General features: G+C 36.3%; 1 protein-coding gene and 1 long non-coding RNA gene across 4 annotated transcripts in view; one reads left to right on the top strand and one right to left on the bottom strand.

Annotated features, from left to right (window-relative positions):
- Positions 1 to 9,611, bottom strand: part of LOC110569313 (uncharacterized) — a 109,648-nt gene extending 100,037 nt beyond the window's left edge. Inside the window, exon 1 of the long non-coding RNA XR_002479432.2 lies at positions 9,078 to 9,611. This is a non-coding gene — a long non-coding RNA (uncharacterized LOC110569313). The remainder of the gene's footprint in view (positions 1 to 9,077) is intronic.
- Positions 9,612 to 10,373: 762 nt separating this feature from the next.
- SLITRK5 (SLIT and NTRK like family member 5) lies at positions 10,374 to 17,831 on the top strand. 3 transcript variants are annotated; one of them, XM_012445367.2, is made up of 2 exons: positions 10,374 to 10,452; positions 13,597 to 17,831. In XM_012445367.2, the coding sequence occupies exon 2, from the start codon at positions 13,605 to 13,607 to the stop codon at positions 16,479 to 16,481; it is 2,877 nt and encodes a 958-aa protein (XP_012300790.1). In that variant the 5' UTR covers positions 10,374 to 10,452; positions 13,597 to 13,604; the 3' UTR covers positions 16,482 to 17,831. The 3 variants fall into 3 exon arrangements, with proteins under 3 accessions (XP_012300790.1, XP_012300791.1, XP_012300792.1); XM_012445368.2 differs by lacking the exon at positions 10,374 to 10,452 and adding an exon at positions 11,004 to 11,067; XM_012445369.2 differs by lacking the exon at positions 10,374 to 10,452 and adding an exon at positions 11,752 to 11,808.
- The last annotated feature ends 10,093 nt before the right edge of the window (positions 17,832 to 27,924 follow it).

Raw genomic sequence — 27,924 nt, 5'->3', positions numbered from 1 at the left:
ATAGTTATCAAATTCTAGTTTCCACAGACATTGGCAGTGTACTGGAAGGACTGCAGCTGTACGAGGAGTCTCATGGACATTTAACTTCTGACAGCTGTGAATGCTTCTTTGTGAATGCAGACATTGCTCTTTGACTCAGAGTTTCTGGAAGAACTCCAAGAAGCATTCTCAAGTGCCCCTGCAGCTCTCTGAGTGCATATTAGGAGAAGGTGATCAGAAACGTCATGAATTGCTAAGGTGGAGAGAAACTTGTATTTTCTCTTACTACACATGTATTTATTTCTGCATGGATACAAAGAGATGTAGTGATAATCAGTGATGGAGAGATACCTGTATTTTCTTTTACTACACATGTATTTATTTCTATATGGATATAAATAGATGTAGTAATAGTCAGTGATGAACCTAATATTTATAAACTTTCAGTATTTGGAGATTCATAATTATGTCAAATCTTTTCATATATGATTATACTTATATTGAGAAAATACTGACATGTACCAACACTCAATTTTTTTTGTTTTATGGAGATTCACACCTTATATTCATAGCAAAATTGGACTACATGACATCATTGCTTAATAAGATTGTCAGATGTTTAAAAATAGAAAGTAAAATTTAGCTATATATAGGGTCTACTCATCATTTGTGATTAACATTACCATAAGTTATTTTTTAATTATTGGGAAGCATAGTTATGAGATTATTTTACCATATGTATACTTTTGAGAAAAGTAGAAATTATGTGTCACAAAATTTTCAATTTAAAATTATTTATATAACATATTTATGTCAGAAAGGACTATGGGGTTATGTCCCTAAACTTAAGCATGAAAGGGATTCCCCTTCATATAAACCATTTTTGCATTTTATCATTGATATTTTAGGTGAGCTATAATGCTTGCTTTAGCATTTGTTATTAAATATAAAATTATTAATAATTAGTCAAAAACTCAAAGTCAAGAAAAATATGTCATAGTAGAGACATTTTCCACTTATGGAAAAAGTATACTGTATTTATACAAGATGTGTTGTTTTATTAACCCTATATATTTGAAATACTCTAACATAATTTCTGGTAGTTAATAATATCCTTGATATTCCTAAATTAGATCCATATAGAATCAGCTTATTTATAAATATATTTCATGATCAGTTTAAGATCTATTTTATTATTATTATAATTAAAAGAACAATGGTATATATTAATATTTTGAAATGTATTTTGACTATTCAATTTCTCAAAAAATATCTGACATGATAGAAATGATAGAAAGTATCCTTATGAAGACTAATTACTGGAAATCAATGTATCTTTTTTTCTTTAAATTGAGAACAAAGTTCAAAGGTATTAATTTGAGCTAACATAGTTAAGGCAAAGAGACACTAAGAGTTTGTGTAATTCATAGCATAATCTGGATCTGCTATCTACTGTCTGTATGAAATACAGAATATCACCAACTACCTTGAAACTCAACATTTCATCTGTAATAATAAGACTTCATGAAATTATTATAATAAATTAAAAAATGAGACAATCTGCATGTCTGGTAATAGTAAATGATTACATGTATATATGTGTACATTTTATTTACCTTTTACTTTGAAATATGAATAAAGTGTGCCTTGCCTTTGAATGCTTATGTTAATTGTAGCTGAAAAAAATCACATTACACTAGGCATTGTGGCTCATGCCTGTAATCTCAGCACTTTGGATGGCCAAGGTGGGTGGATCATGAGGTCAGGAGTTTGAGACCAGCCTGGCCAACATAGAGAACCCTGTCTCTACTGAAACTACAAAAATTAGCCAGCCATGGTAGCACATGCCTTTAATCTCAGCTACTCAGGAGAAGTAGGAGTAGCCTCCTACTGAGGCAGGAGAATTGCTTGAACCCAGGAGGCGCAGGTTGCAGTGAGCCGAGATCACGCCACTGCACTCTATCCTGGGTGACAGAGCAAGACACCTCAGAAAAAAAAAAAATCATCACTTTACATACCAAAGAGTCCAGTCAAATGGATTCCTATGATGAGGGACAAATCAATTTAGGCCTATCTTTCTCTATGTAATAGATTACTAGTAATGCTACCATGTCTATGCTATAGTGAAATATTTTTAAGTATAAAAATACTTAGATATCCTGAATAAGTGGTAATGTAATTGATTAAAGTCTGTCTGCATAGCAGTCACTACTCATATAATATAGCAACTGAGGACATTGATTGATTTTAGAATGAGTCATGCATCTCATACTGATGATTTAAATAAAAATTGATTATTTGTTCATTAGGAATTATAATCAATTAAAATTGCAGCATACATCATAGTATGCTATATGAGAATAACTATAAATTTAGTGCCACTATAAAAATCTTCATTAGATTGATGGATATTTTTAATCACATAATAAAAATGCATCATGTAACATTAAACAAAAATTGAGCTGGCACAATGTGTTTTTCGGAGGCAACTTTTCATGAACTTACCATCCAATTACCAATATTTGTTTAAATAAAGTTAACTAGTAGGATATAATGAATAACTTAAAATCTGTAAGTTAAGATTAATAATAATAATTATTATTTTTTAAACTCTTTTTGAAAGACAAGCTCTCACTCTCTCTCCCAGGCTAGATCATAGCTCACTGCAACTTTAAACTCTTGGACTCGAGGTATCCTCCTACCTCAGACTCCTGAAGAGCTAAAACTACATGTGCACACCACCACACTCAGCTATTTTTCTTTATTTTTATTTTTATACAGATGGGGTCTTGCTATGTTGCCCAGGTTGAGTTTTAACTCCTTGCCTCAAGAAATCCTCCCAACTCGACCTCCCAAAGTGCTGTGATTAGAAGAATGAGTCACCATGACTGGACCAGATTAGTAGTTCGATTTTTTCCAAAGAGTTTACATTTTAACATTTATTAGATTAACAGGTGTGGTAATCATATAGTTAATTGAAGACACAGCACAGTAAATTTGTCATCTACACAGAGGAAATGTTTCCATTAATGCAGATGCACAAATGATACAAAGCTAAAGTCAAGAATGAATTCAAGGTCTTTGAAAAACACTTTACTGGTGGCTAGACCTGGTAGCTTCCCACTTACTTTGGACTTAAGCCTTTAAGAAATGTGTGATTCCTTTGAAGTTATATTGGTTTTGTCTATGGAAGAAGCATATTGTTAGAAATAAAGACCACTAATATTTTAGATAGATTGATGAAAAACTAAATCTAACCTTAAAAAATTGTAACTTGGGAGTGGGATTTGTTACAAGTCATTACATCTTTGTATCAGATTTATAAATGTCACTTTATTAAAACTAGGTTTATTGAGCTTTACATGAAAATTAGAGACCATATTAGCATTCTATAAATTAGTTAATTATAATTCGTTGTTCAAACTCTGCCCACTCCAACTGTACAAAACACTGCTAAACTTTAAAATTATGTTTTTGTATTAAGATAGATGGAATGCAAACATTCAAGTGTAGTATTTTTAATGACAGTCTTTTTTTTTCACACAAAACCTATCCTAGATAATTCCTGAAGCAAAATACCAATTTAGAACTTTCTTTTCTAGTTCCACTAACATCCCACTGTGTGATCTGAAGAAAAGTACTTTAGAGAGTACTTCACCATGCATAAAAAGGCACTTATCTTCTAATAAAATTCTATTGATTTAAAATAATCTACCTTTCTTTCTTTATAGAGGTATAATAAGGGTCTAATGAGGAATTTTAAAATGCTTGTAAGGTGCCTTGAAATCTTTTAAAGAATAGTAGAAGCCTTCAATTGAAAGCAATTTGAAAGAATTGAATAGAGAGCCTAAACAGAATGCAAATCAGGCCTCTTGCCAAATGTGAATCATAATTGTCCTTATTTATTGAGGGTGTCATAATCACCATCATTACTTACGAGTGCAGCTGTTCATATTGATTGAATTTCAAAGGTATCCCAGAAATTGCACAAGAAATACAGTTTCAATCCTCTAGGAATTTATATTCTAGACCTTCACTGTCCAAAATGGTAACCACTAGCCATGGGTTAAAATTGTAGTTCCTCTGTCATATCATCCACATTTCATTTTTTTAAGCTACCTCACACAGAAAGGTATCATTTATATTTCACTTGCTCAATAGCCTTTTGTGGCCAATGGCTATCATACTGAATGGCACAGATATAGTTAATTTCCATTATTGCGAAAAATTCTATTGAACAGTCTCTTGTAGAGGCTTGGTACATATATGCCACAATGAATATTATTCAAGAATATAATTTATGCAATAGGATTTTATTACATATATTAATTCATTAATTTTGATAGAGATTTTTGATAGATAATGTAGATAATTTACAAAAAGTCAAACATCTGTAAGCATTTTAACATGAGTCAACTATTTGCATCTCAAATACAAGAGATAGGGTCTAGCACATGACAGGTGCTAAATAAATATTCGTTGAATGAATAAATTAATAAATGAACAAGCATTTTTGTGTATACAAAGAGATTTATGTAGCTAATTTTTCTTGTTATTGAAGGGATACCATACACTGTTTTCAAAATAAGGAACGATAATGTAGTCTGGAAGAAAAAACACATTAAGCAAGAAATAGAACATTGCGCTAGATCAAGTGCTCAATAAGGCAAGGGAATGTTTAGATGAGCAGGTCTTCATTGTTAGAAAGAATAAGAAATATTTTTTCAGATAGAGAAAGGATGTACAGTGAATTCTCTAAAACAGTAGGTAAAAGAAAAATGAAAAGTCTGCTAGACAAAAGAGCAGTAGAAACCAAGGTGTTGGAGTTGGGAAAAAGGCTGATTCATTTTGAGGGGATATAGAGATTATGATAGTCTTAGTAGAATGAAGGATTCCAGTAGGCAAAATTGAATGTAGTACAATCAATTTAGATATTCTCACATTAGTAATGGTTCTTCTGAAATTGTTGTAATTTAACTGTTTTAGGATAATTGTTTTTCTCTAAAAAAAAAACAAATAACACAGAAAATATAGGCATAACATAATGCGAGTTTAGTCTCATTTTCTAAAAATGACTAGAGAAGTGTAAGAACCAAGGACCAATGGGTCCCAAGAGACAAATCATAGCACTATAGAGAGTTACAAAGGAAAGCTAATCTGACCCATTTGAAACTACTTCATTGCCGGTGGAATGTGTATATTTCAATGCTAGTATAAGCAAGATGGCAGTAGCCTTTGTTCTAACAGGGTCTGATGATAGTTTGTGTATTTAAAATATGTCACAACTACACACTCACTTGTCTTCCTGTAGATTACAGTAAAGAATGGCTACTGACAATTTCAAGTGCAATCACTTATCTTCTCTACAGAGCCATTTTGATCTTCCTCTTCACTCACCAGAGTATCAAAAAAACTATGTTTCCAGTACACAACATGGCTCTGAATAGTGAAGACAACAAAGCTGGCTTCTATTAATTATCATTCTATTAGCTGATATTGGTACTTAGGCTTGAATGTCACATGCAAATAATAAGAAATTATTTTAACTAATTAATTGACACATATTTAGAAACATATTCAGTGTCTCCAGTGATTATAGTGTTTCATAAGCAATAAAACCACCTCAGAACATGGGAAAGAGATGAATTTAAGGAAATCATCTTCAACCTTCCTATGCCCTTACATGACCCTTCCAAATATACTTATTTTCCAAGTGCACATTTTTATTAATTTTTATTGGAAATGTGCACATAATATTGAACAAAATGTAGCAAAAGCAAAAATAGTAAAAAAAAAAAAAATAGTAAAAAAAAGAAAAAGAAAAAAGAGTACATGATGAAAAATAAATTCCCATTCTATTTAAGAGGCCAATCTTCTTCTAATAAGTAACCACTATTACTGGATTTGTGTGTATTAATTTCTTTCCAGAAAAAAAGTCTGTCTCTCAGATATTATAGGTAATGTTACATATACTCCTAATAATGGCAAAACGGTATTCCTATACAAATTGTGGTTTAAAGTAGAAGAGTATTGTAAGTATAGATGGATGTGTGCCACTTTTCACTGAGTCAGACATTGAACTTGTTCTGAGTCATTTTCAAATGCAAGATCTGTTACAAAGAATGTCTTCTGTCATAGTCTTTTATACATCTTACTTTGGCACACCTGAAGGCTACTTTCTGAAAAAGTAGTGTTCCAAAGATATTTTTTTGTAGATGTTTCCAATTGGTTCTCCAAAGAGGATATTTTCTTATGTGATTATATAATAAAATATCAGAATATATGTGCAAGGAACTGCATGAGGCAAGGAAGAAAATTACCTGTTTTATGTATATTCTTTTGTAATGCCTCTCAGACTCTATTTCTAAGGCTATGAGTAATTAAGTCTGTAAGTGAATAAATTATTTCAGCAAAATTAGTTTTGCTGGCCATTTTTAATTTGATAAATACAACTGCATGACGTTTATTTTTAATTTTAAAAATATTAGACAAAATGTCAAAGACAAATGTCGTATAGTTATTTAGTTTAGCAATTGAATAGAGACACAGTCATAAATGATCACTGATTGTTTTCCTCCAGGAGAAACTTTTATTTTCTCCTTTAAGATATGTGATATATACATAACATATATTACATATAATTATATATATAAATGTGATATATATATCTAATTTCAATTTCAAAAACCTTAAAAACATATGTCCTTTAATTTAAACCTGAAAAATGTGTTATTTATTCAATCGAGTTGAACAGACTTCTTAGCCATTACTATGGAGGAATCTAAACTTAGCATTAGAATTCCATAATCTTAACTCACCAGTTAGCCTAACAACAACAACAACAAAAAAAAAAAAATGCAAGCTCTACTGGCTTTAGATGTTGATCAATACTTATGAAGTCATCCAATGATTATTAATGAATTTCCTTGTTTATAATCCTCATTAGGTTGTTTCTTAAAGCACCATAATTCTTGACTAAGCATTTTAATATTCTAAAGACAGCACACAGTGATACACAAATGTGAAAGGTTATCTTAAGAAAAGTATTTAATACAATACTTCCTCTTGTGTTCATGTTGGACTAAAATAATAATTTGGGATAATAATAAATATAAATTTACAAAAATATATGGCCAATTTGAAGTGGCAAGTATGCTACTTATGGTTTAAATTTAAATTTGCAGGTTTCAAATTATGGTCATAATTGATATTGACAATTATATTTCCATTATAAGTGCCAAATATATTTGCCAGATATATTTCCCTACATGATATGTATATGTATTTATGATGAAACTCTCCCAACAGATAATTCTAATATGCAAAAATATATTTGCAAACATTTGGACAAATGTGATTTTCACATCCAACTCCATCAAATAATTTTTAATATTAATAAACAATTCTGGAGAGATATATTTGATCAATCGTTTAATTTTACAACGGCCAAATGTGTCTGTGTAATTAAGTGCAGTGCATGCATCTAAGTGCTGTCTGAAAGCATGTATACACATATGACTATATGTTGTTTAGTACAGACTAAAACACAGATACGTTTGTTCATGTAGGTAAAAATTTTGGCTCAAATTTGATCAGTCTTATGTAATTCATTCATATATTTTCGAGGCAATAGTCAACATTCAATGGAAATAAAGAAATAGATCAATAACTGAGGCTTTCCCTTGTATCTATGATGTTTTCCCTCTTGTGTTCTTCTGTTCTGATCTCTTCATGTCACAGTATTTTCTAAAAATTCATTCTCTTGCAAAGTATCTTATAGAGACACCTAGTGGCAAAAGGTAATGGTGGCTTCCAGGGCCATCCTTAATGTTGAGTTCATGGTAGAAAGTTTTCATCATTTATATATTTGAACCACAAGAGGCAAACTACATTATTAGCATAAGTGTTCCTAACAAAACCATAACCTAAACTAATTCAAAACATATTTAATACCTCATAGTTGAATAACATTTACTTTAATTAGGACAATAAGTATTTAAAATAAAAATAATACAAAGCCAAGAATTAAACTTTGATATTAATCCAATTATAAAGATTTAAAACAGTGATAAAATAATAAAATATAACAGCTTTCTTTCAGCTATTTTGAAAAATTCAATAATCTATTCAGACAATTTAGGACCTTTCAGAACTTCTACAAAGTTAATCAATATTGAAAATTATGTTTCTGAAAGGACTCAATATTTATATCCCAAAGGTTTCTGGCTGTAATTCCTATATAATTTTAAATTTAAATATTATGTTTTCATTTTGACAATATAAAAGTAAGTTTACACTTAAAAATAAATTTTCTAAAATATTTATATAATGTTAAAAGTTCATGACTAATTAAAAAATACAGAAATCAGCCTTTTTGCAGATAAAGTGTACGTTATATTTGTTTATGTAATGTATCTATAGCTAGTGGCTGTCATTCCTAGATCAAATGGTTCTAAATTTAATGAAAAGTTCTATTACAAGATTTTGTTTTCATTATCTGAAATTACATATTACATATTACTTCCTTCCTTCCACTCCCTTGAACATAACCCACATTTGAACAAAATTGTTTCCAAACAAAGTATTTATGAGATGAAGTAAAATATGTGTGTGTGTGTATATATATATATATATATGTACAATATATGCAGGGGAAAGGCCAAAAAAGATTACAAAACCTCAGGAGACTGCAATGTTCATCACCTGAGCTATAAATACATCTTAGAACGTAGACATATTTTCAGAATCTATATTAATATTAAAAGTGATCAATCAGAATATTATAACCACAATATTATCCCAACTATTACTAAGAATAAAACAATACACACAAAAAAAGACCAATTATAATTAAGACAAAATTCCAAAATGAAGTGGATAAAATATATTTACATGGAGAAACTACACAGTTATCAAAAGAACAGGCACATGTGCACTCAGCCTGCACTGGGCCACTTATGATGATCAACTTTTCTTTTATACCTGGGATGAACGGCAGGTCTAATATTACAAACATTGAAACATGTCTTATGAATGTAAAGACCCCCCTTTTGGGGATGGAGGTGTCTGGTTTCACGGTAAGAGCCAAGAGTACTTACTGTAAAGATGACTCTAGTGGAGTTTAGCAGGTGACTCTTCAAGAAACTCGCTTTCTATCGATATTGCATTTACTTAGGGGTTTTCCAGCTTTTTAGTACACACCAAATGTATTCACAAACATTCCCTCTGAAAGTCGTTCACATTCCCTTGTGTTGGCTAGGCACACCTATAACACTTAATTCTATTAAAAAAGAGAAAAGAAAAGTAGCGCCCTTTTTTGCAGCTAAGAGGAACCACTCCCTTTTCCGGGATCCTTTACAGTATGTACATGAGACAGCAGCATTCTAAATGGCAGAGGAAGGCAGGCGATCAGCACAGGGCTGAAATCATCTGTCTCTGTCCACCAGCAAGCCTGGCACATTCGGGGTTATTTCCACTCCTCCCTTTCCCAATCCGAGAATTGCACAGTCCCACGCTCGTATTACGCACATGGTCCAAGACTCCTCTGTCTCCTTCGCTTGTGACATCCAAGGGGGCTCCGGTTGCGCCGCCCTAGCCCAGGGACGCCTTCGCCCTCGGCTGCCACCTATCGGCCAGCGAGCGCCCGCTTCGCCCCGGGCCCATCATGTCTGCTGCAGCTTGGCTCGCACCAGCGGCACGACAATAAACAAGTGCACTGGACTGGGCCCTGCACCCGCTCCCGAGCGGCGGTCTCGGAGACCCGGCGTTGCTTACCACGTTGCCACCTCCTCGGCACCTGGGAGGAAGACGCGACTTTCTCGGAGTTTTTTTTTTAGAGCCACCGGGCTGCCAGGACACGCCACAGGCATAGAACGACGCTGCTCCTGCCCCCCCACGTCCCCCCGCAGAAACCCCAAAGGATGTCGGTGATAGAGAGTTCCAAATAATGACGATCGTGCGCCGCATCTGGGGAAGGGATACAGGAAAAAAAAAAAAACCCTGCAAACACCGTGAGGGATGAAACTGCCAAAAGGATGCGGGAGCCTCTCAAATACTAATTAGGGGCCGCGGCGGCGGCGGGCTCCGCGCGGGGACAGCCGCGGCGGGATCCCGCGGTGGTCGCCGCTGCGCGGGGGGCGGAGGACAGCGCAGGAGCTGAAGCCGCCGCCGCCGGAGCAGCCGAGGGGCCGGTGCCACCTTCGCTCGCCCCCTCACTACCATGTACAGTGTGCGCTGCAAGAAGAAGGCGGGAGATGCATGCACACCCCCGCGACCCGCTCCCTCTGGCTCGTCCCCGGGCGTGCGGCACTGACCAGGGGGGAATGTGGTGAAGACGGCGCGGAGGAGAGCCGAGGGGGGAGGGGAGGGCCGGCCGGCGCGAACCGAGGCCCGAGGGTGCGAGGAGCCGGAGGCTGGAGGGGGCGGCAGCCACAGCTGGGTCGGAGAAAGTTGCCCCCCACGCAGATGGGAACTGTGAGTACCCCCCTGGGGGAAGGGAGCAGCTAATGCTGCCGGGGACCCCGCGATCGCGCGGGAGCGAGGATGGGAGCAAGTGTGCGAGTGAGCCTGAGTGTGAGCGGGTGCGAGCGCTCGGCGGGGCTGACCGTCACGTTGGCGGGGCCGGCGGGGCCAGGCAGTCTTCTCCGCGTCCCCCTCCTCCTGCTCCGTTTCTCCCTCCCAGCAGCTCCCCCTCCCTGCCCCGCCCGGCTCCGTCTCCCGGCCCCTACCGCGAGGCGCCTCTCCTGCCTGTCCTCCGCCGCCCCCTCCCGCCGCTTTCCCATCCCGCCGCTCCAGATCGCCCCCCGCTCTCCCCCTCTCAACCCTGCTGCCCACTCCGACTACCGCGGAGAGCGCCGGGGAGAGCCGTTTGGGGAGTCCCGGAACCCGCCGTCGCCACCGCGGCGGCGGCCCCGGGCTGGCGGCGTCCGGGCGCCTCTTTCCTCCAGCCCCTGGGACCGGGCTGCTCGCAGCCTCCCCGCCCTGCCTGGGCTTGGAAAACCCAGTGCATACCCCAAAGAGGGTTTTTTGTATGTGTGTGTGTTTTTAAAAGGTGGCTAGGATGAGTGGGCCTTGGAGATGTGAGACGGGGTAAGTCTACCATTTACTTTGCAAAAGAGGTTCTCGTGTGTGTGTGTGTGTGTGTGTGTGTGTGTGTGTGTGTGCAGCGGGGTGGCTTTCTTTCCCTCTCCTCCCTCCCCTTCCTCCGTTTTCCCTTCCTTCTCTTTGGGGCGGGGTGGGGGAGGGGGAGTCTCGCGTCCTGGAACTCCGGGTGCTTCTGCCTGGGCGGCCGCTTGAGCAGCTGTGTCCAGAGCCTCCGGTCGGCCTGGGTGTTGGGCTCTAATCCGAGCCGCTCCGTGCTGCTTAATGCAGGGATGTACGGGGCGGTGATCCAGTATCTAAATTCTTTGAGAGAAAACAAATAGTTCCCCCGCCCCCGCCCTCAAAAAAAAAAAAAAAAAAAAAAAAATCCGAGAATCTGAGAATGTTCAGCGCATCCGCGAATTTGCATCGGAGGTGCGTTTCCCCGTCAGAATGTCAGCCTTTCTAGGCTCATTCAACTTTATTTTCTCCAATTTTTGGTCTACTTTGCTAGCAAGGAGGAGAGGAAAGGGAATGGGTTGAGAGGAAGCTCTTCGACCCTTGCTAACTAAAACTGAATTAAAGTTGTAAACGCTGGAGTTTAATACTGGCTGAACAGAATTTGCAATGGGCTTTCAGATGGGGTGGGAGGTGAAGGGGGGCGGGGAAGCACAGGGAGGGAGGGGGAGGGGACCCAACCTTGCTGAATGGATGTGCGGATTTGATCCAGCGGAGAACTGAAATTTCAAGGTAAACGTTTTGCTTTCACTGGGGACGTTTTTGCCGCTTTTAAGCTGGGAGACGTTTACCGTTGAGTTGGGAGGTCGGGGATACTTGCGAGGTTTATGCACTGTGGTTCCGATTCGTCTCGACACGTCTGGGTGGCCACACGTGAATGATTTGCAGGCACACTGGCACATGTGCGTGTGAATGCAGGGGCGCTTAATAACGCGGGCTGGAGTCGACTTGGGGATCAGGAGCAAGGTCTCCAGGCTTGAACTGTTGTCTCGGAAACATCTTGGCTTTAGTTTGGGGTGGCAATTTGATAATTAGACTCCGGTAGTGAGGCAAAGGCAAGGTTGACCAGAGAAAAGGTATAGGTTCCTAGAGCCCAGCATTTCTATCAAATGTCCCCCACCCCGTTAACCAGCGCAGCGCAGCGCGCGCGCGCGCACACACACACACACACACACTCACACTCTCATTCCATTTATGTCCTTCCTTTAAGAGTGTTGCTGTTGATCAGAAGTAGGAAGTGGAAGGAAGCCTTCAAGGGGACAAAAAGCAAGCAAGGAAAAAAAGGGGGGAAGGGGTCATACTGATTCCTGGGGGAGATGAAATTCGGATATTAAAGAACTGACCTAAGTCACTTACAGTTCTCCCTCCCACCTTTCTATTTTGCTTCTTAATCAGCCCAGGCGTCCTTTCCCTGAGTTCAGAAAAAGGAGGAAGGGGAGCGTTAACAATTAAATGTAATAAGCAAGTCCAAAGATGGGGATGCTGTCGAGGTGGTAGTTCCGTGCAAACCTTGCTAGTACCGTGGCAAATAGACGCGGAGTCCAAGGTAAGGGAGGCTTTGGCGCTGATCCTTGGTTTACTTTTAGCTGATTCCCGGTAAGCAGTAGGAACGTCCTTTTTAAACTCTAGGCATCGGGAGGCATTCCGAGATTGCGGATGCCTTCGCTGAGTTCTTTGTAATCCATCGTGCAGAACTATTTCAGTGGCTTAAAGATGAGGTTTGGTAGCGTCGCTGACATGATCAATGAGAAGTGGTCGCAGGGCGCTCTCAGGGAAGCGCTGCTAAGTGACACTGTGCATGCAATTAGGACGCTGATGTGCTTAATAGCGTGGTAGTGAAGTCCACCATCAAAGCAAATGCGCTCTTCTTTTTCTGCTCACTCAAAGCTCCGGAAGACAATTGGTGATTTAAGAGCTTCTTCTGGCTCCTTTGATGCATTATTTTACACCCTTTTTGCCTCTGAAAAGTAGTCTTTAGGTTCCCACCGTGGCATTTCTAGAGATGGTTTAAAATACTCCAAGTATCTTTGCTCCTTGCCTTTCTGTGAAATGAGAGACCTTCATGGTGAACTGTTAACTGAAGAGGTTCTGAAAGAAAGAAAGTGGGGGATGGGTATAGGTGAGGTGAAAACCTTATAAAATGGTGCTTCTTTTTTCTTAAATTAGAACCCTGAAACTGAACTGACAGCCATTTTATGTATATTTATGGATTGGTTTTGAAAAGGGGGGGAGTAGAGAACACTTAAAAGGGACTTTATCTAATCTGCTCTTATCTTGTAAAAAGCAGCATATTTGTGCTGTGCTCTTTTAAAAAAAAATGAAATCAACCTTTAAATCAAAATGTATAATAGATTTTAATAAAATCTGGAGAATGTCAATGTTTCACGGTGGGGGCGTGTCATTTATATCTCTTCCTTTTGGGTTTTAGAGTAGTGAGATTAAAGAAAGCGAGGGACTTTCTGACTGATCCCTTAAATTTTTGTCATATTCTGTTGTTTCCTTGTTTCCTCTCTCTTACAGGAGGTAAAATGCACACTTGCTGCCCCCCAGTAACTTTGGAACAGGACCTTCATAGAAAAATGCATAGCTGGATGCTGCAGACTCTAGCATTTGCTGTAACATCTCTCGTCCTTTCGTGTGCAGAAACCATCGATTATTATGGGGAAATCTGTGACAATGCATGTCCTTGTGAGGAAAAGGATGGCATTTTAACTGTGAGCTGTGAAAATCGGGGGATCATCAGTCTCTCTGAAATTAGCCCTCCCCGTTTCCCAATCTACCACCTCTTGTTGTCAGGAAACCTTTTGAACCGTCTCTATCCCAATGAGTTTGTCAATTACACTGGGGCTTCAATTTTGCATCTGGGTAGCAATGTTATCCAGGACATTGAGACCGGGGCTTTCCACGGGCTGCGGGGTTTGAGGAGATTGCATCTGAACAATAATAAACTGGAACTTTTGCGAGATGATACCTTCCTTGGCTTGGAGAACCTGGAGTACCTACAGGTCGATTATAATTACATCAGCGTCATTGAACCCAATGCTTTTGGGAAACTGCATTTGTTGCAGGTGCTTATCCTCAATGACAATCTTTTGTCCAGTTTACCCAACAATCTTTTCCGTTTTGTGCCCTTAACGCACTTGGACCTCCGTGGGAACCGGCTGAAACTTCTGCCCTACGTGGGGCTGTTGCAGCACATGGATAAAGTTGTGGAGCTACAGCTGGAGGAAAACCCTTGGAATTGTTCTTGTGAGCTGATCTCTCTAAAGGATTGGTTGGACAGCATCTCCTACTCAGCCCTGGTGGGGGATGTGGTTTGTGAGACCCCCTTCCGCTTACACGGCAGGGACTTGGATGAGGTATCCAAGCAGGAACTTTGTCCAAGAAAACTTATTTCTGACTATGAGATGAGGCCGCAGACGCCCTTGAGCACCACGGGGTATTTACACACCACCCCGGCCTCAGTGAATTCCGTGGCCACTTCTTCCTCTGCTGTTTACAAACCCCCTCTGAAGCCCCCCAAGGGGACCCGCCAACCCAACAAGCCCAGGGTGCGCCCCACCTCTCGGCAGCCCTCCAAGGACTTGGGCTACAGCAACTATGGCCCCAGCATCGCCTACCAGACCAAATCCCCGGTGCCTTTGGAGTGTCCCACCGCGTGCACTTGCAACCTGCAGATCTCTGATCTGGGCCTCAATGTAAACTGCCAGGAGCGAAAGATCGAGAGCATCGCTGAACTGCAGCCCAAGCCCTACAATCCCAAGAAAATGTATCTGACAGAGAACTACATCGCTGTTGTGCGCAGGACAGACTTCCTGGAGGCCACCGGGCTGGACCTCCTGCACCTGGGGAACAACCGCATCTCGATGATCCAGGACCGCGCTTTCGGGGATCTCACCAACCTGAGACGCCTCTACCTGAATGGCAACAGGATCGAGAGGCTGAGCCCGGAGTTATTCTATGGCCTGCAGAGCCTGCAGTATCTCTTCCTCCAGTACAATCTCATCCGCGAGATTCAGTCTGGAACTTTTGACCCGGTCCCAAACCTCCAGCTGCTATTCTTGAATAACAACCTCCTGCAGGCCATGCCCTCAGGCGTCTTCTCTGGCCTGACCCTCCTGAGGCTAAACCTGAGGAGTAACCACTTCACCTCCTTGCCGGTGAGTGGAGTTTTGGACCAGCTGAAGTCACTCATCCAAATCGACCTGCATGACAACCCTTGGGATTGTACCTGCGACATTGTGGGCATGAAGCTGTGGGTGGAGCAGCTCAAAGTGGGCGTCCTAGTGGACGAGGTGATCTGTAAGGCGCCCAAGAAATTCGCTGAGACCGACATGCGCTCCATTAAGTCGGAGCTGCTGTGCCCAGACTATTCAGATGTAGTGGTGTCCACGCCCACACCCTCCTCCATCCAGGTCCCCGCGAGGACCAGCGCCGTGACTCCCGCGGTCCGGTTGAACAGCACTGGGGCCCCTGCGGGCTTGGGCGCAGGCGGAGGGGCGTCGTCAGTGCCCCTGTCTGTGTTAATCCTCAGCCTCCTGCTGGTTTTCATCATGTCCGTCTTCGTGGCCGCCGGGCTCTTCGTGCTGGTCATGAAGCGCAGGAAGAAGAACCAGAGCGACCACACCAGCACCAACAACTCCGACGTGAGCTCCTTCAACATGCAGTACAGCGTGTATGGCGGCGGCGGCGGCGCAGGCGGCCACCCACACGCGCACGTGCACCACCGCGGTCCCGCGCTGCCCAAGGTGAAGACGCCCGCGGGCCACGTGTACGAATACATCCCCCACCCACTGGGCCATATGTGCAAAAACCCGATCTACCGCTCCCGAGAGGGCAACTCCGTAGAGGATTACAAAGACCTGCACGAGCTCAAGGTCACCTACAGCAGCAACCACCACCTGCAGCAGCAGCCGCCGCCGCCGCCGCCACCGCAGCAGCCACAGCAACAGCCCCCGCCGCAGCTGCAGCTGCAGCCCGGGGAGGAGGAGAGGCGGGAAAGCCACCACTTGCGGAGCCCCGCCTACAGCGTCAGCACCATCGAGCCCCGGGAGGACCTGCTGTCACCGGTGCAGGACGCCGACCGCTTTTACAGGGGCATTTTAGAACCAGACAAACACTGCTCCACCACTCCCGCCGGCAATAGCCTCCCGGAATATCCCAAATTCCCGTGCAGCCCCGCTGCTTACACTTTCTCCCCCAACTATGACCTGAGACGCCCCCATCAGTATTTGCACCCGGGGGCAGGGGACAGCAGGCTGCGGGAACCGGTGCTCTACAGTCCCCCGAGTGCTGTCTTTGTAGAACCCAACCGGAACGAATATCTGGAGTTAAAAGCAAAACTAAACGTTGAGCCGGACTACCTCGAAGTGCTGGAAAAACAGACCACTTTTAGCCAGTTCTAAAAGCAAAGAAACTCCCTGGGAGCTTTTGCATTTAAAACAAGCAAGCAGACACACACGGTGAACCCATTTGATTAATTGTGTTGTTTCAACGCTTAGGGTGAAGTGCCTTGGCACGGGATTTCTCAGCTTCGGTGAAAGATACGAAAAGGGTGTGCAGATTCCTTTAAAATTTACACGTGGGAAACATTTGTGTAAACTGGGCACATCACTTTCTCTTGCGTGTGGGGCAGGTGTGGAGAAGGGCTTTATGGAGGGCGATTTGCTGCGCGGGTGACTTGTGAAAGGTCGCAGTCATTTTTGTAGTGGTTGGAAGTGCTAAGAATGGTGGATGATGGCTGCGCCTAGATTCTACTCTTCCTCTTTTGCTCCCGCCCCACCCCGCCCCCGCCCCACCTCTCTTTCTCCCCTTTTAAGCCATGGGTGGGTCTAACTGGCTTTTGTGGAGAAATTAGCACACCCCAACTTTAATAGGAAGTTTGTTCTCTTCCCCCGCTCCTTCTCTCCTTCCCTCACCTCCCTTCTCATTTCTTTTCTTTGTTTTTAAAGGATGTGTTTGTATGCATTCTGGACATTTGAATTAAAAAACAAAAGTATTGTGATCCTGAAAAGGATCACCATAGATGTGGACAAATCATTAAAATTACAGAGCTATATGATCCATAATTGATTAGTCAAAATAACTTATTGATGAAATATACAAATATTTTATTGTAGCACCTATTTTTATATGCACATTTAGCATTCCTCTTTCCTTCACTATTTAGCCTATGATTTTGCAGAGGTGTCGCACTGTATTAGGAGCTGCATTTCCAAAACTGATGTGGTATCAGGAAGGCATTTTCAATCATTAAAAATGTGGAGAATTTAATAGGAAAATCTTTAAAAGCCAATGCAACCCACCCAGTTGAATCTGTATTTTTTTTTTTTTTTTTTTAAGAAAAATGAGCTGATTGTATCCCAATGTATTAAAAAAAAAAAGGGCAATTAATTGGGCCATTCCAGTAAGAATTGTGTGCAAGTTTTTGGTTTTATTTGAAAAAATTCAAAAGTATTATTAGTGAACCAAAATGACATGATTTGACTACTATTGTAGCCGATTTTCGATTGTTTAACCAAACCCAGTCGCATTTGTACAGATCCACATGTACTGGCACCTCAGAAGACCAAATTATGGACTGTACAAATCTCTGTACAATGTCTTTATCCCTGTGGGCAGCAAGCAATGATGATAATGACAAACAGGATCTCTGTAAGATGGGGCTACTGTTGTTACAGTCTCATATGTATCCCAGCACATGTAATTTTTTAAATAGTTTCTGAATAAACACTTGATAACTATGTCAAATATAAGGGATGGAAGTAATGATTACTTAAGGTGCAAAAGACTTACCTATGTGTAAATTAAGCCTTTGTTGGTTCAGGGAAGTATGATTTTCTAAATGTGTCACTTAATGTGTTTATTAATGATATTTCAATTATATACATTGTTTCCTTACTGAAGTATTCATCTACTACATGGAGCTTGGTAAGTAATATATTGCATATTCACGTTTTTCTCAATATAATGTATTTGTCATATCAGTATTATTTATTCAGTCTGCAGTTTTCCATAGTCTTTGTATTTTTAACTTGCGTAAAACTACCTTCAACGATTATGATGGATTATTTATCTAAAGTTGATCAGTATTCTAAATGCTCAAAATGTTGGTGGATATGAGCTTATCATCTTTGAATAAGGTTTTCTAGTAATTCTAGACTACAATTTAAGCATAAGAAATGTTTGAATTAATCTGAAACATAAAGAGCTATGTGCTTCATTGCTATTGGTGGATCTCCCTATAATCTCACCTGGAATTTGTACAGTATCAAGGGCTGTTCATGAACTCTATGTTTAAAGAACAATTTCCATGGCATTCTGCCACAAAGAGGCAGCATTCACCCATGAGTAAATTGACAGTAACTACTTGAATTCAGATTGAACAGGTGGTAACAGTTTTCCTGAGGATTAAAAAAAAAAATTGTAATGCTACATTGACCAAGTACAGTAAGCTATTCATATTGTCTGCAACATTTTCTTTTCTAAAGGTTTTTTCAAAGAGGAAAGGAATAAGCTTAATAATGCCATGGTATTCGCATGAAGAAAAGTGCATCTCTTGCTCTTCATCTACCTCCTCTGTATTATTAGATCCAGGAATAGAAAAGAAAAAATAAATACTAGCATTTGACTTCACAGTTGAGATTGTTATTCTTCACAGCAGCAGACAGTTTTTTTTAAATGTCAATATCACTTCCTCAACCTTATTATACATAGGTATGACAATTTTATAAATTATAAAATATAAATGTAAAATGGAAACCTCCTTGTAACTAACTTTTATTTCTTAATTGATGCACAAAATAAAAAGATAAGAATGACTTAAATTTAATGACTTAGTTCTGGACAATATAAGTAACTTTCAAAGAAAGTTTAGTGATGTAATTTTCAAAGATTTACAAAATTTTGTTTTAAAACTACAGCATCATTTCACCTAATTTTGTCACATACACTCCCTTAAGGGAGTGGTTCATTTTTATCTTTACTCTTCCTAAGGTGTCCAATATTTTATTTTAATCTTGAAAATAACAATTATAGATTGATTTTTAAAAGATACTCCTAATTTTTGTTTTCCCATTGTATTAAGAAAATAAAAGTAAACTCATCCTTTCATAAAGTCAAAAAATTTTTTATCATCTCAGAATCATGAAACTGCACAGAATTAAAAAATGAATTATTTTTCTCCTACCAATGGTTTCCTGCCAATACATTAACTTTTAAGGTAGAATACAGGCTGTATAATTTTGAATATTTAATTTATGTTGCTTCGAGTTGTTCACTGAGTAGATAATTAGGGTATATCAGTAGTTTGTGACTGGATTAAGAAACCCTGCAAATTCTCTTCACGGAATTTTGGGGAACAAAATATGTAATGTTTCAGGCATCAATTAAATTTTGGATGCAATCTAAGCTACTCTTTGTGCTTGTTGGATTTAATATGTTGCATAAATCTCATATAAATGTATTTCCAGGTAGATATTACAAAATATTTTTTTTTGTCTATGTGATCATTATGTAAATACTTAAATTATCTAAGAGAAAATAAATATATTCCAAGTAAATGTAGATAATTTGTATGCTAATATAAAAAAATATTTACAGCTAAACTATTGATTGAATTTGTAAGTTAAACCACCTTAGAATAGATAGCAGACTTGGAACATGTCTTTTGTTTAGTCAAGATTATCACCTTTACACATGAAAAGTGGAAGTTTTTGACAAATTTCCTGGGTACCCAAGTCTGTCCCTCACCACTGTCCCCTAATACTAGTAAGAAAATCGAACTAGTTTATAATGAGAACATCTACACATACTGTGAAAAAAGTTACAGTTTAAGAATTGAATCCAAGATTGCAGTTTCTATCCTTATGTATGAATTATATTTGTGTTACTACCTGTGTTGTTGGCAAAATATTCAAATTAATATTTATAATTTTCTTTTTTCTAGTCTATTATTTCTTTTTTCCTTATATCTCCTCCTTCCCTCCTTCCTACTCTCTTTTTCTATTTTTTTCTTCATTATTTTTAAATAAGATAAGGGAAAAAGTGAAAATAGCTTAGTCCTAGTTTGAAATGTCAAAAGTTGGCTATTTAATTTCAAGAGTTCCATAGATGATTACCAAAGTCACATGACTCCAGATTAATGAAAATACAGCAGATCACAAGTATTCAGTCAATTCATTTGGAAATGTGCTCTTCTTGCACTTTTCAGAGGGCTCCAAATTAAAATATTTGCAGGTATGTCAAGATACCTGGAATGACTACTTTTAAGAATAAATTTTACACTAAGAAAAAGGAACTAGAAACATCAAAGCAACAGATTTAAATACTAGAAGCCAGGCAGAGTTAATTAATTAATTTTCAAAGAGAATAAAATGTTGCAAAAGTATAAGCTGTTATCATATTAACAACCGTTTATTTAAGTTTCCATAAATCCTTTGAGGTTCTCTACTATTGCAAATAAGTATGTGAGAATAAGATTAAAGTAGTTGGGTAGACATTAGTCATGTGCTTAAAAATAGGTATCTAACATCTATATGCTGATAAACTTTATATTCATTGATACTGCATTTGACAGCTGTACATTATTATTATTAATTTCAATTCAACTTAATGCCTTTCTATAACTAATCATATATAGTTCCGTGAATATATGTAGCACATATATGACATACAAAAATAGATGGATTGTGAGTCATTACACACGCATTTTTTCCCAAGTTTTTTTACATTTTAACATTTTCAAGTATTTCAAATTATACTTTTATTTTCATGCTTTAGGAATGTTAGATTGGGGACAGAAAATTTCATGCAGTAAAATTTTTGAATGTGACAATAATACAATACTTTCTGTTTCTTCCTCTGGTTTTAGCAGACCACGGCTTACTAGGCACAGGTCAAATACTTCTCATGGTAACTGTACTAGTATTATAAAAACTGTACTAGTATTAAAAGAACAACATTTAACTCTAAGTTTGAGAGACTTAGATTGTTTCCTATAAAAATCTTCTGAATATTAAAATAGAAATATTTCATAGAAAATTAATGTTATAAATATATAAAATAATTTGATTTTTTATTTTCTATTAGGGATCAAAACAAAAATGTTATGATATATTGCACAATGCTAAGTATGTCAGATACATTTTTATTAGATCTTAGGAAAGTCATTTCATAGAGGAGAGTAATAGTCAAGTAATAGTCATAGAGATATGTTGAATAGAAATCTTATAGAGTTTTTTTAATTAGGCATCTTTATTATTAATCATGAATACTGTAAATTTCTACTATAAAATAGACATGTATATACTTTAAAATATAATGGTTCTAAAAGTGGAAGTTATGAACCATTGTTTTGAAGGATGTTTTTCATTTTTTTCATTGTTAATTTTAATTTAACATATGCATAGATGAGATTATGGCTTTATTTTAAAGATTCATTTATACCTGGTCCACATTGAACAAATTTATTTGCAGATTGTGTATTTCAAGTACTTTTTCAAGATATTATAAGTTTAATTATTTCTTGATTGTAATACTTGAATATTGAATCATTTATATTCATTTATATTTATGCAAGCAGCAAAATTCTGTTGGTTTTTGGTGTTCTGGCATGCACATGTTTTATAGTTTTACTCACACATTCATTTCTACCACTAGTGATCATTTCTAGCATTCTCAACTAACACACTTTTCAAAAATCTTACTGTATATAATTCATTAAAAACAACACTTAATAATGGCTATTGAAACCAAATTTGCTGTATATTTTCAATTTAGTATCTGCCTATTGAAATAAAATCTGAACGGTGGCAGTAACCCCAGGTTAATTGATTAGCAAATTTCTTTTAGGATACTATAATACTTTGACTACCCTGTTTCATACATGAGAAGTTCATCAGTGTCATGCAGACTAAAATTTTATATACTAAATAGAATAATTGATATATAAAAGTGAAAACTTGACCAATAAATGTATATCACCTGTAATAATATATTTACATAAATTATCCACAGAAAAATTATGGTTTTTAACTTTATAAACATGGAATTTTTTTGCTATATTACTATCCAAAGTCAAAGGGGTGTTTCACTCTGAAAATTCTAATAGTGAAAAACTTATAGCTATCAAATTTATTGAAATCTTGAGTTTTCATATCTATTTTAAACCTCCACTTCAAAATATAAAGTTAATGGTACATGTTTTCTTTATATAGCTGAAATCTGCCCTTGTTAAACTTTTTTAAGATATATAATATGCATGATAGGGTTTCTTCATATTTTTCTTTTTGTTTAGCATTTAGGTACCTAATATTAAAATATACGGTTATGAACTACCACTAGTTAAACTGTAATTTTTTAAATGATATACCTCAATTTTATAATCATCCCCAAATTCATAGTGAACATGAATATATATATATATATATATATATATATATATATATGTGCATCCAAATAAGAATGCTGAGATCTTAGAGAATGCTGAGATTTTAGAGAATATTCAAAATTATTCACCAGACTGTCATTTAAAACCATTCAATCAATATAGTGATATATTTGTTACTCAGTTATGATGAAAGATCCCTAATTCTGAAATGGAAATGTAGTATCACACTGGAAATTGATTTTTGTATGTTAAAAGATAATTATTGAGTATTCAGATTATAAATTTTAAATATCCTTTCCAAGATTTTATATATATATATATACATATACATATTATATATACAAAAAATTATTTAAAGAGGGTTTTTGTATAAAAGTAACCATTTTAGGAAATTACTTATTTCCTATGGCTTTCACAGTGTTGACTTTAAATTTAACAACTAATTCCATCTTCCTCATAACTTTTTACCCTAGAGAAGGTGTGTTTTTGCTTAGCAATGTACTTCAGTCATCTGTTGTTCTATTATGTTTTTGGCCTATTCTCTTAATTTAGAAGCTCTGTGCCCAAGGTTAGACATATGGAAAATGATCTCTATCATTGCCTTTAATTCTCACAACTGAATCATTCTACTACCGCCTCCCACCTCCTTGTTTTTTTGAAAAAATGAAAAAAAAGATGATGATATATCTCTTTATTTTGGTAACAAATTAATTTTAAGAATATACTAATTCAAATTAGTGACATCCCCACGTTATTAAAAAGAAAATATGACAATTCAATTTCTAACATGACAATCAAGAACTACGTAAGCAGGACTTAATGGGAATAAGGGATAGGGATTTTAAGTTGTCATTATGAAGTTGTCATTCATTAGTAATTCTAAACAAACAATATCTAAAAAATAAAGGTGACAAATTCTTTTTTAGCATATTTAAAATTATACACTTTTGTTGACAGGGTAGGTCATATAGCTTACAAAATGCCACTGTTTTGTGCTTAGGAAACTGTTAGAAATTCTTGCCAACTGGTGACTCATGTGTTAACTCCTTAATAATCTCTTTTATTTGATCAGAACAGCTTTATTTCCTTAAAAAAATATTTTGAATTCAAATGCTTTTAGCCTAGATGAACAGCTTCCATATTTCCATATTGTCTTAACCTAGAAACTTCATATAATTTCATATTATCAGCTAGACTATGAGTGTATTTTAACTTTGAACCATGTTTAAATAAAATTTCATCCTCTAATATTAAAATGTATCTCTCATAATCATGGATTTTTATGTATTGTTCTTAGGGAGCTCAGAGTTTATCAAAAGCTTTATGTATGATACATGAGGTAGCAAATTTCATGTAGATTCATATTAAGGAAATAAAAACTATAAGAAACACCAGAACAAATAATTTTACATTAAAAGGAGGAGCTGGTTTGTTGTATCTTAATATTGTATTTGAAATATAAATGTATTTCTTGGAGTATCCCAGAGAAGAAATCATTCCTGTTTAGGTGATTTTGTAAAATGCACATTGTCTCCCACAGCCCCTGGACATTATAAGAGAAGTGGTAGCAGTAACTTAAGAGGTATGTGAATACAGAAGGAAAATTATAATTGCAGCATACAGCATACACCAGAAGCTTTTCCTAAACTGTTCAACTGCTAATATACTTGACAAGAGTGCAAATGGTCAATGCAACGGAAATATGTGAAACATCAGATATTATGAGAATCACTTTTAGAATGACAAGTATAACTAGAAAAATCTGATCCAATAGAATTAGGACCAAAACTTGTTAAAATGGGGAAAGACAAAATTGCCAGTTTTATTCAATATCTTGAACAAAATAATGGGTACAATAAATATTTTCTTCACTATTGCTTATTGGGTCTATGATAAGTTGTTTTTAAATAGATATATACCTACAGGAAGTAAAAGATAATGTAATCAAATTCTCAAACTCTCTGGATATGTTTGTTTCCTTTTAATCTTTTTTTTTTGAGAAAGAAAACTGACACACTATCTAAAATAATCTTGGATTTTATTTCCCCTGATTTTTATAACAAAATGTTACTTAGCTTTATATATTGCTGTATGTGTGTGTGTGTGTGTGTGTATATATATATATGTTGCTATATAAATATATTATTAGTTGGATTTTTTTTTTCATTGTTGATTTGGTTTAGCGATCATCATCTTAGTTTTTTGCTTCATTCAAAGTATAGGTTGTGCCTCAACTGGGGAAGTAAGAGTCGCAAAATATTTGCTGTTATTTTTATCAAATGGTAGCCAATGGCTAAAGGCAAAATGGTGATTCTGTTATTATGATGTTTCTTTGTCCACCACAGATTGATGGTGTGTCCTTTGACAACTTTCTTTGTGTCTCTGCTTTAATTTCAACTTGTAAAAATGAATACAATGAACTTGGTTTATGAATAGCTGAAATAAATTTAGATTATAAGTTTTCTCTACTAGGTGCATGTAAACTGTGACTCTAAAATCAGCAACACAATAATTAAGTATTACTGCTATTTACATTATATACCTATGAAAGGTATGATTATATCTTTTAGATGAAAACATGTTTATCTTACTGTGTATGTGTCTAATTTGTAAAATACTTAGTTTAAAATATATTATTTAATTTCTCCATTAACTTTTATTTTACAAAATGTAATCTTTGTTGAAAATTAGCAGCAACTTTAAAAGTACACCTTTGAAAAAGAAAGAAATTACTAGTTTAGCTTTATTAACTTTCTTATATGGTTTTACCTTTTGAAATGATAACACTGAGCTTTCAGTACGTTTAACAAGATACCTGATCAGTATTTCTCAAAAAATTAAGTGATATTTCTAAATTAGATGTTAATTTTTTATTTGCTTATTTTGTTTGCACATTTTGAAGTTATATGTGAGGTAATTTCCATTGTTTTAGTTTTAATTCAAACAATACTAAGCATACTTATAATATCTAAGGATCTTTGGCCTTTTTTTTGCAGAGTTAATTGGAAAAAGTACAATTAATATGCAATGTATCTTTCATCATTTTAATATTCTAAATTTAGCAGCCAATCTTCTACCTAATGATTAATAATATAAGTTGCTCTAATTTCCTTTTATCTGCTGTGGTATAAATATGACTGTTAATCCAATGATAAAATTATTTCTATTTTTACCAGTTTCAAATATCATTACTATTGATATTTACTAGTCTCAGTGACAATCTGAACTCCTCCTCAGATGCTTAGAGGTATCTTTATACAGTGTTATAAACAGATAATTCTAATGATTAAAATTTAAAATTGTAGCAATGACAAGTCCACTATAAACATAATAAATAAATCATTACCTTCTCTATCAATGAACAGAAACGTTAGTACATTAAAACTAATGTCTTGAAAGATTTTAGAAGTGTAGCAAGCTGGTACTCAAACCTAATAAAAAGGTCTTAGTGAATATCATCTTACAACTTAGAACATTTGCACTGTTCTTTACAAATGTTGTCTCGATTCCATGCAAGAGAATTAATCCAGAATTATTTTGACCACAAATTTTTCTTTCTAATTAACTGGCCAAACACAATCTACACAAAATAGGAAATACTTCATTTAGTATTTACTATATAAATATAGTAAAAACAAACAGATAGTTGGGATAATGGTTGTATCTATCGCCATATTCTAGAATTGTACCTAGCATTAAGTAAGCACCTAATGGATATACAAATATGTACTTATAGATGTCCGCAGACCAAGGTGAATTCAGTGAATATCATAAACTGCTTGTGTGCTCCATCATAACGCCATTTATCTTGACATAATTTGCAAAGATGTCTCAAATGTCGATAAGGATATCAGGTGAGTGTTTAGTACTTTGGCATGAAAATTTTCAGAAAGCCATTAGGATGCTACTAATGATATCTAAATATATATTAAACATGGAAAATATTTTCCAAATGGCTCCCTTTTAGTCTATGTTTGTTATAATTAAGTTCAGATAGTTAAGAAAAAAATGAAAGTAGAAATAGAGAACTTTGGCATAAAACTCATTTCCCAGGCTTTAACTGTAATTATTTATTTTGCTTTGATAGTATAATTGGTTACATTTTTCAAAAATAATATGAAAAGTAATTGTTGCTGTTCTGCACTTACATTACCATTTTAAGTTCAGGGTATGCCTTAATGAGGATCCTGGTGAAATTTTCAGGCATTTTCAACAAATATGCTCCTGGTTTTGTTAAATCTGGTGAGGTGTTTATCTATTTAGAAAGCTTTTCTGGGTACTATGTATTATCCCCTGGGAGTAGAAAATCAGTTCATATTTTTAATGATAATGTTACCTCGAGGGAAAAAGTAATCCAGAAGGAATAATACATTCCTCAGGACAGTTGACTACACAGGGACACATTTTTCTCTGTGGCTGACTGCATGTATATTTAGTGGAAAAGTTTTAATATTTTAAGATATCATTGCATTTTGTCATAAGGCACCATGACTAAAGGGTACAATATTTTTGAATACATATTGACATATTTTTCTAAGCTTTTTATACACCAATTATAATTTGGGAAATTTTATTTGCTGTGAAAATTTTACCTGTATTCATATTTGAGGTAAAACAAAATACTTTTAACTTTCAATTTGCATGTTATGTTAAACAGAACATCAGAAAACAGGAGACATAAGTAAAGAGGCATTGGAGTTTCACTTATAACAGCACAATTTTAGACGTGTTTTAGCTATTTTGATAGCAAAATATATATTCTTCATTCTCTCTCTAAACTTTATTCTAAACTTGATGAGTACTTAGATAATGAAGTATTTACTGTCATCACTTTGAATGCTTTGGAGAATGTATACTTTGAGATTCTGAAGCAGTTTGACTTTGTATCCACATCTTTTAATACTTAACATTCTATTTAAGATTCATATATTTCAAAGTTCTCACTTCTTTAGCCGATTAAAAATACTGGAATACTACTAAAGAAATCTTTGTTCTTTAAATACCTATTTTTTTCTTTTACAAACTCTTTAATAATTTTCCTTCCAAATAAGAATAAATTTTATATTGAATATATAATGTTAATACATTTATACATTTATATTGTTTCCATTATAAAATATATACTTGCATAACTCCATCTATAGTAAATAACTTTATTTTATGAGATATTAATATTATCAAAGCATTTCAATAGAAATCTGATGATAAATATAAAACAGATTACATTTTAAGAATGCCATACTTATGTGGAATAATGAAGAATAAATATCAAAGCAAGTAATATAATCAAAAGGAAAGTTAATTTTTTTTTTGTATTTAGGAAAGATCATTTTTTTCCTGTTATTTTCTCTAATTTCTTAATATCCAATCGGTTTCATACTAATCGTTCAAAATTAAATCATTTGAATTTCTGTTATATTTTTAAACAAAATCATTATTTGTTGTATAAAATTAAAAAA

The sequence above is a fragment of the Aotus nancymaae genome, unplaced genomic scaffold (assembly GCF_030222135.1).
Source record: "Aotus nancymaae isolate 86718 unplaced genomic scaffold, 86718_ANA_hifiasm-v0.15.2.pri h1tg000048l, whole genome shotgun sequence".
In the NCBI taxonomy this organism is placed as follows: Eukaryota; Metazoa; Chordata; class Mammalia; order Primates; family Aotidae; genus Aotus; species Aotus nancymaae.
Note: the sequence above shows the minus strand (reverse complement) of the source record. Positions and strands in the feature narration are given on the sequence as shown.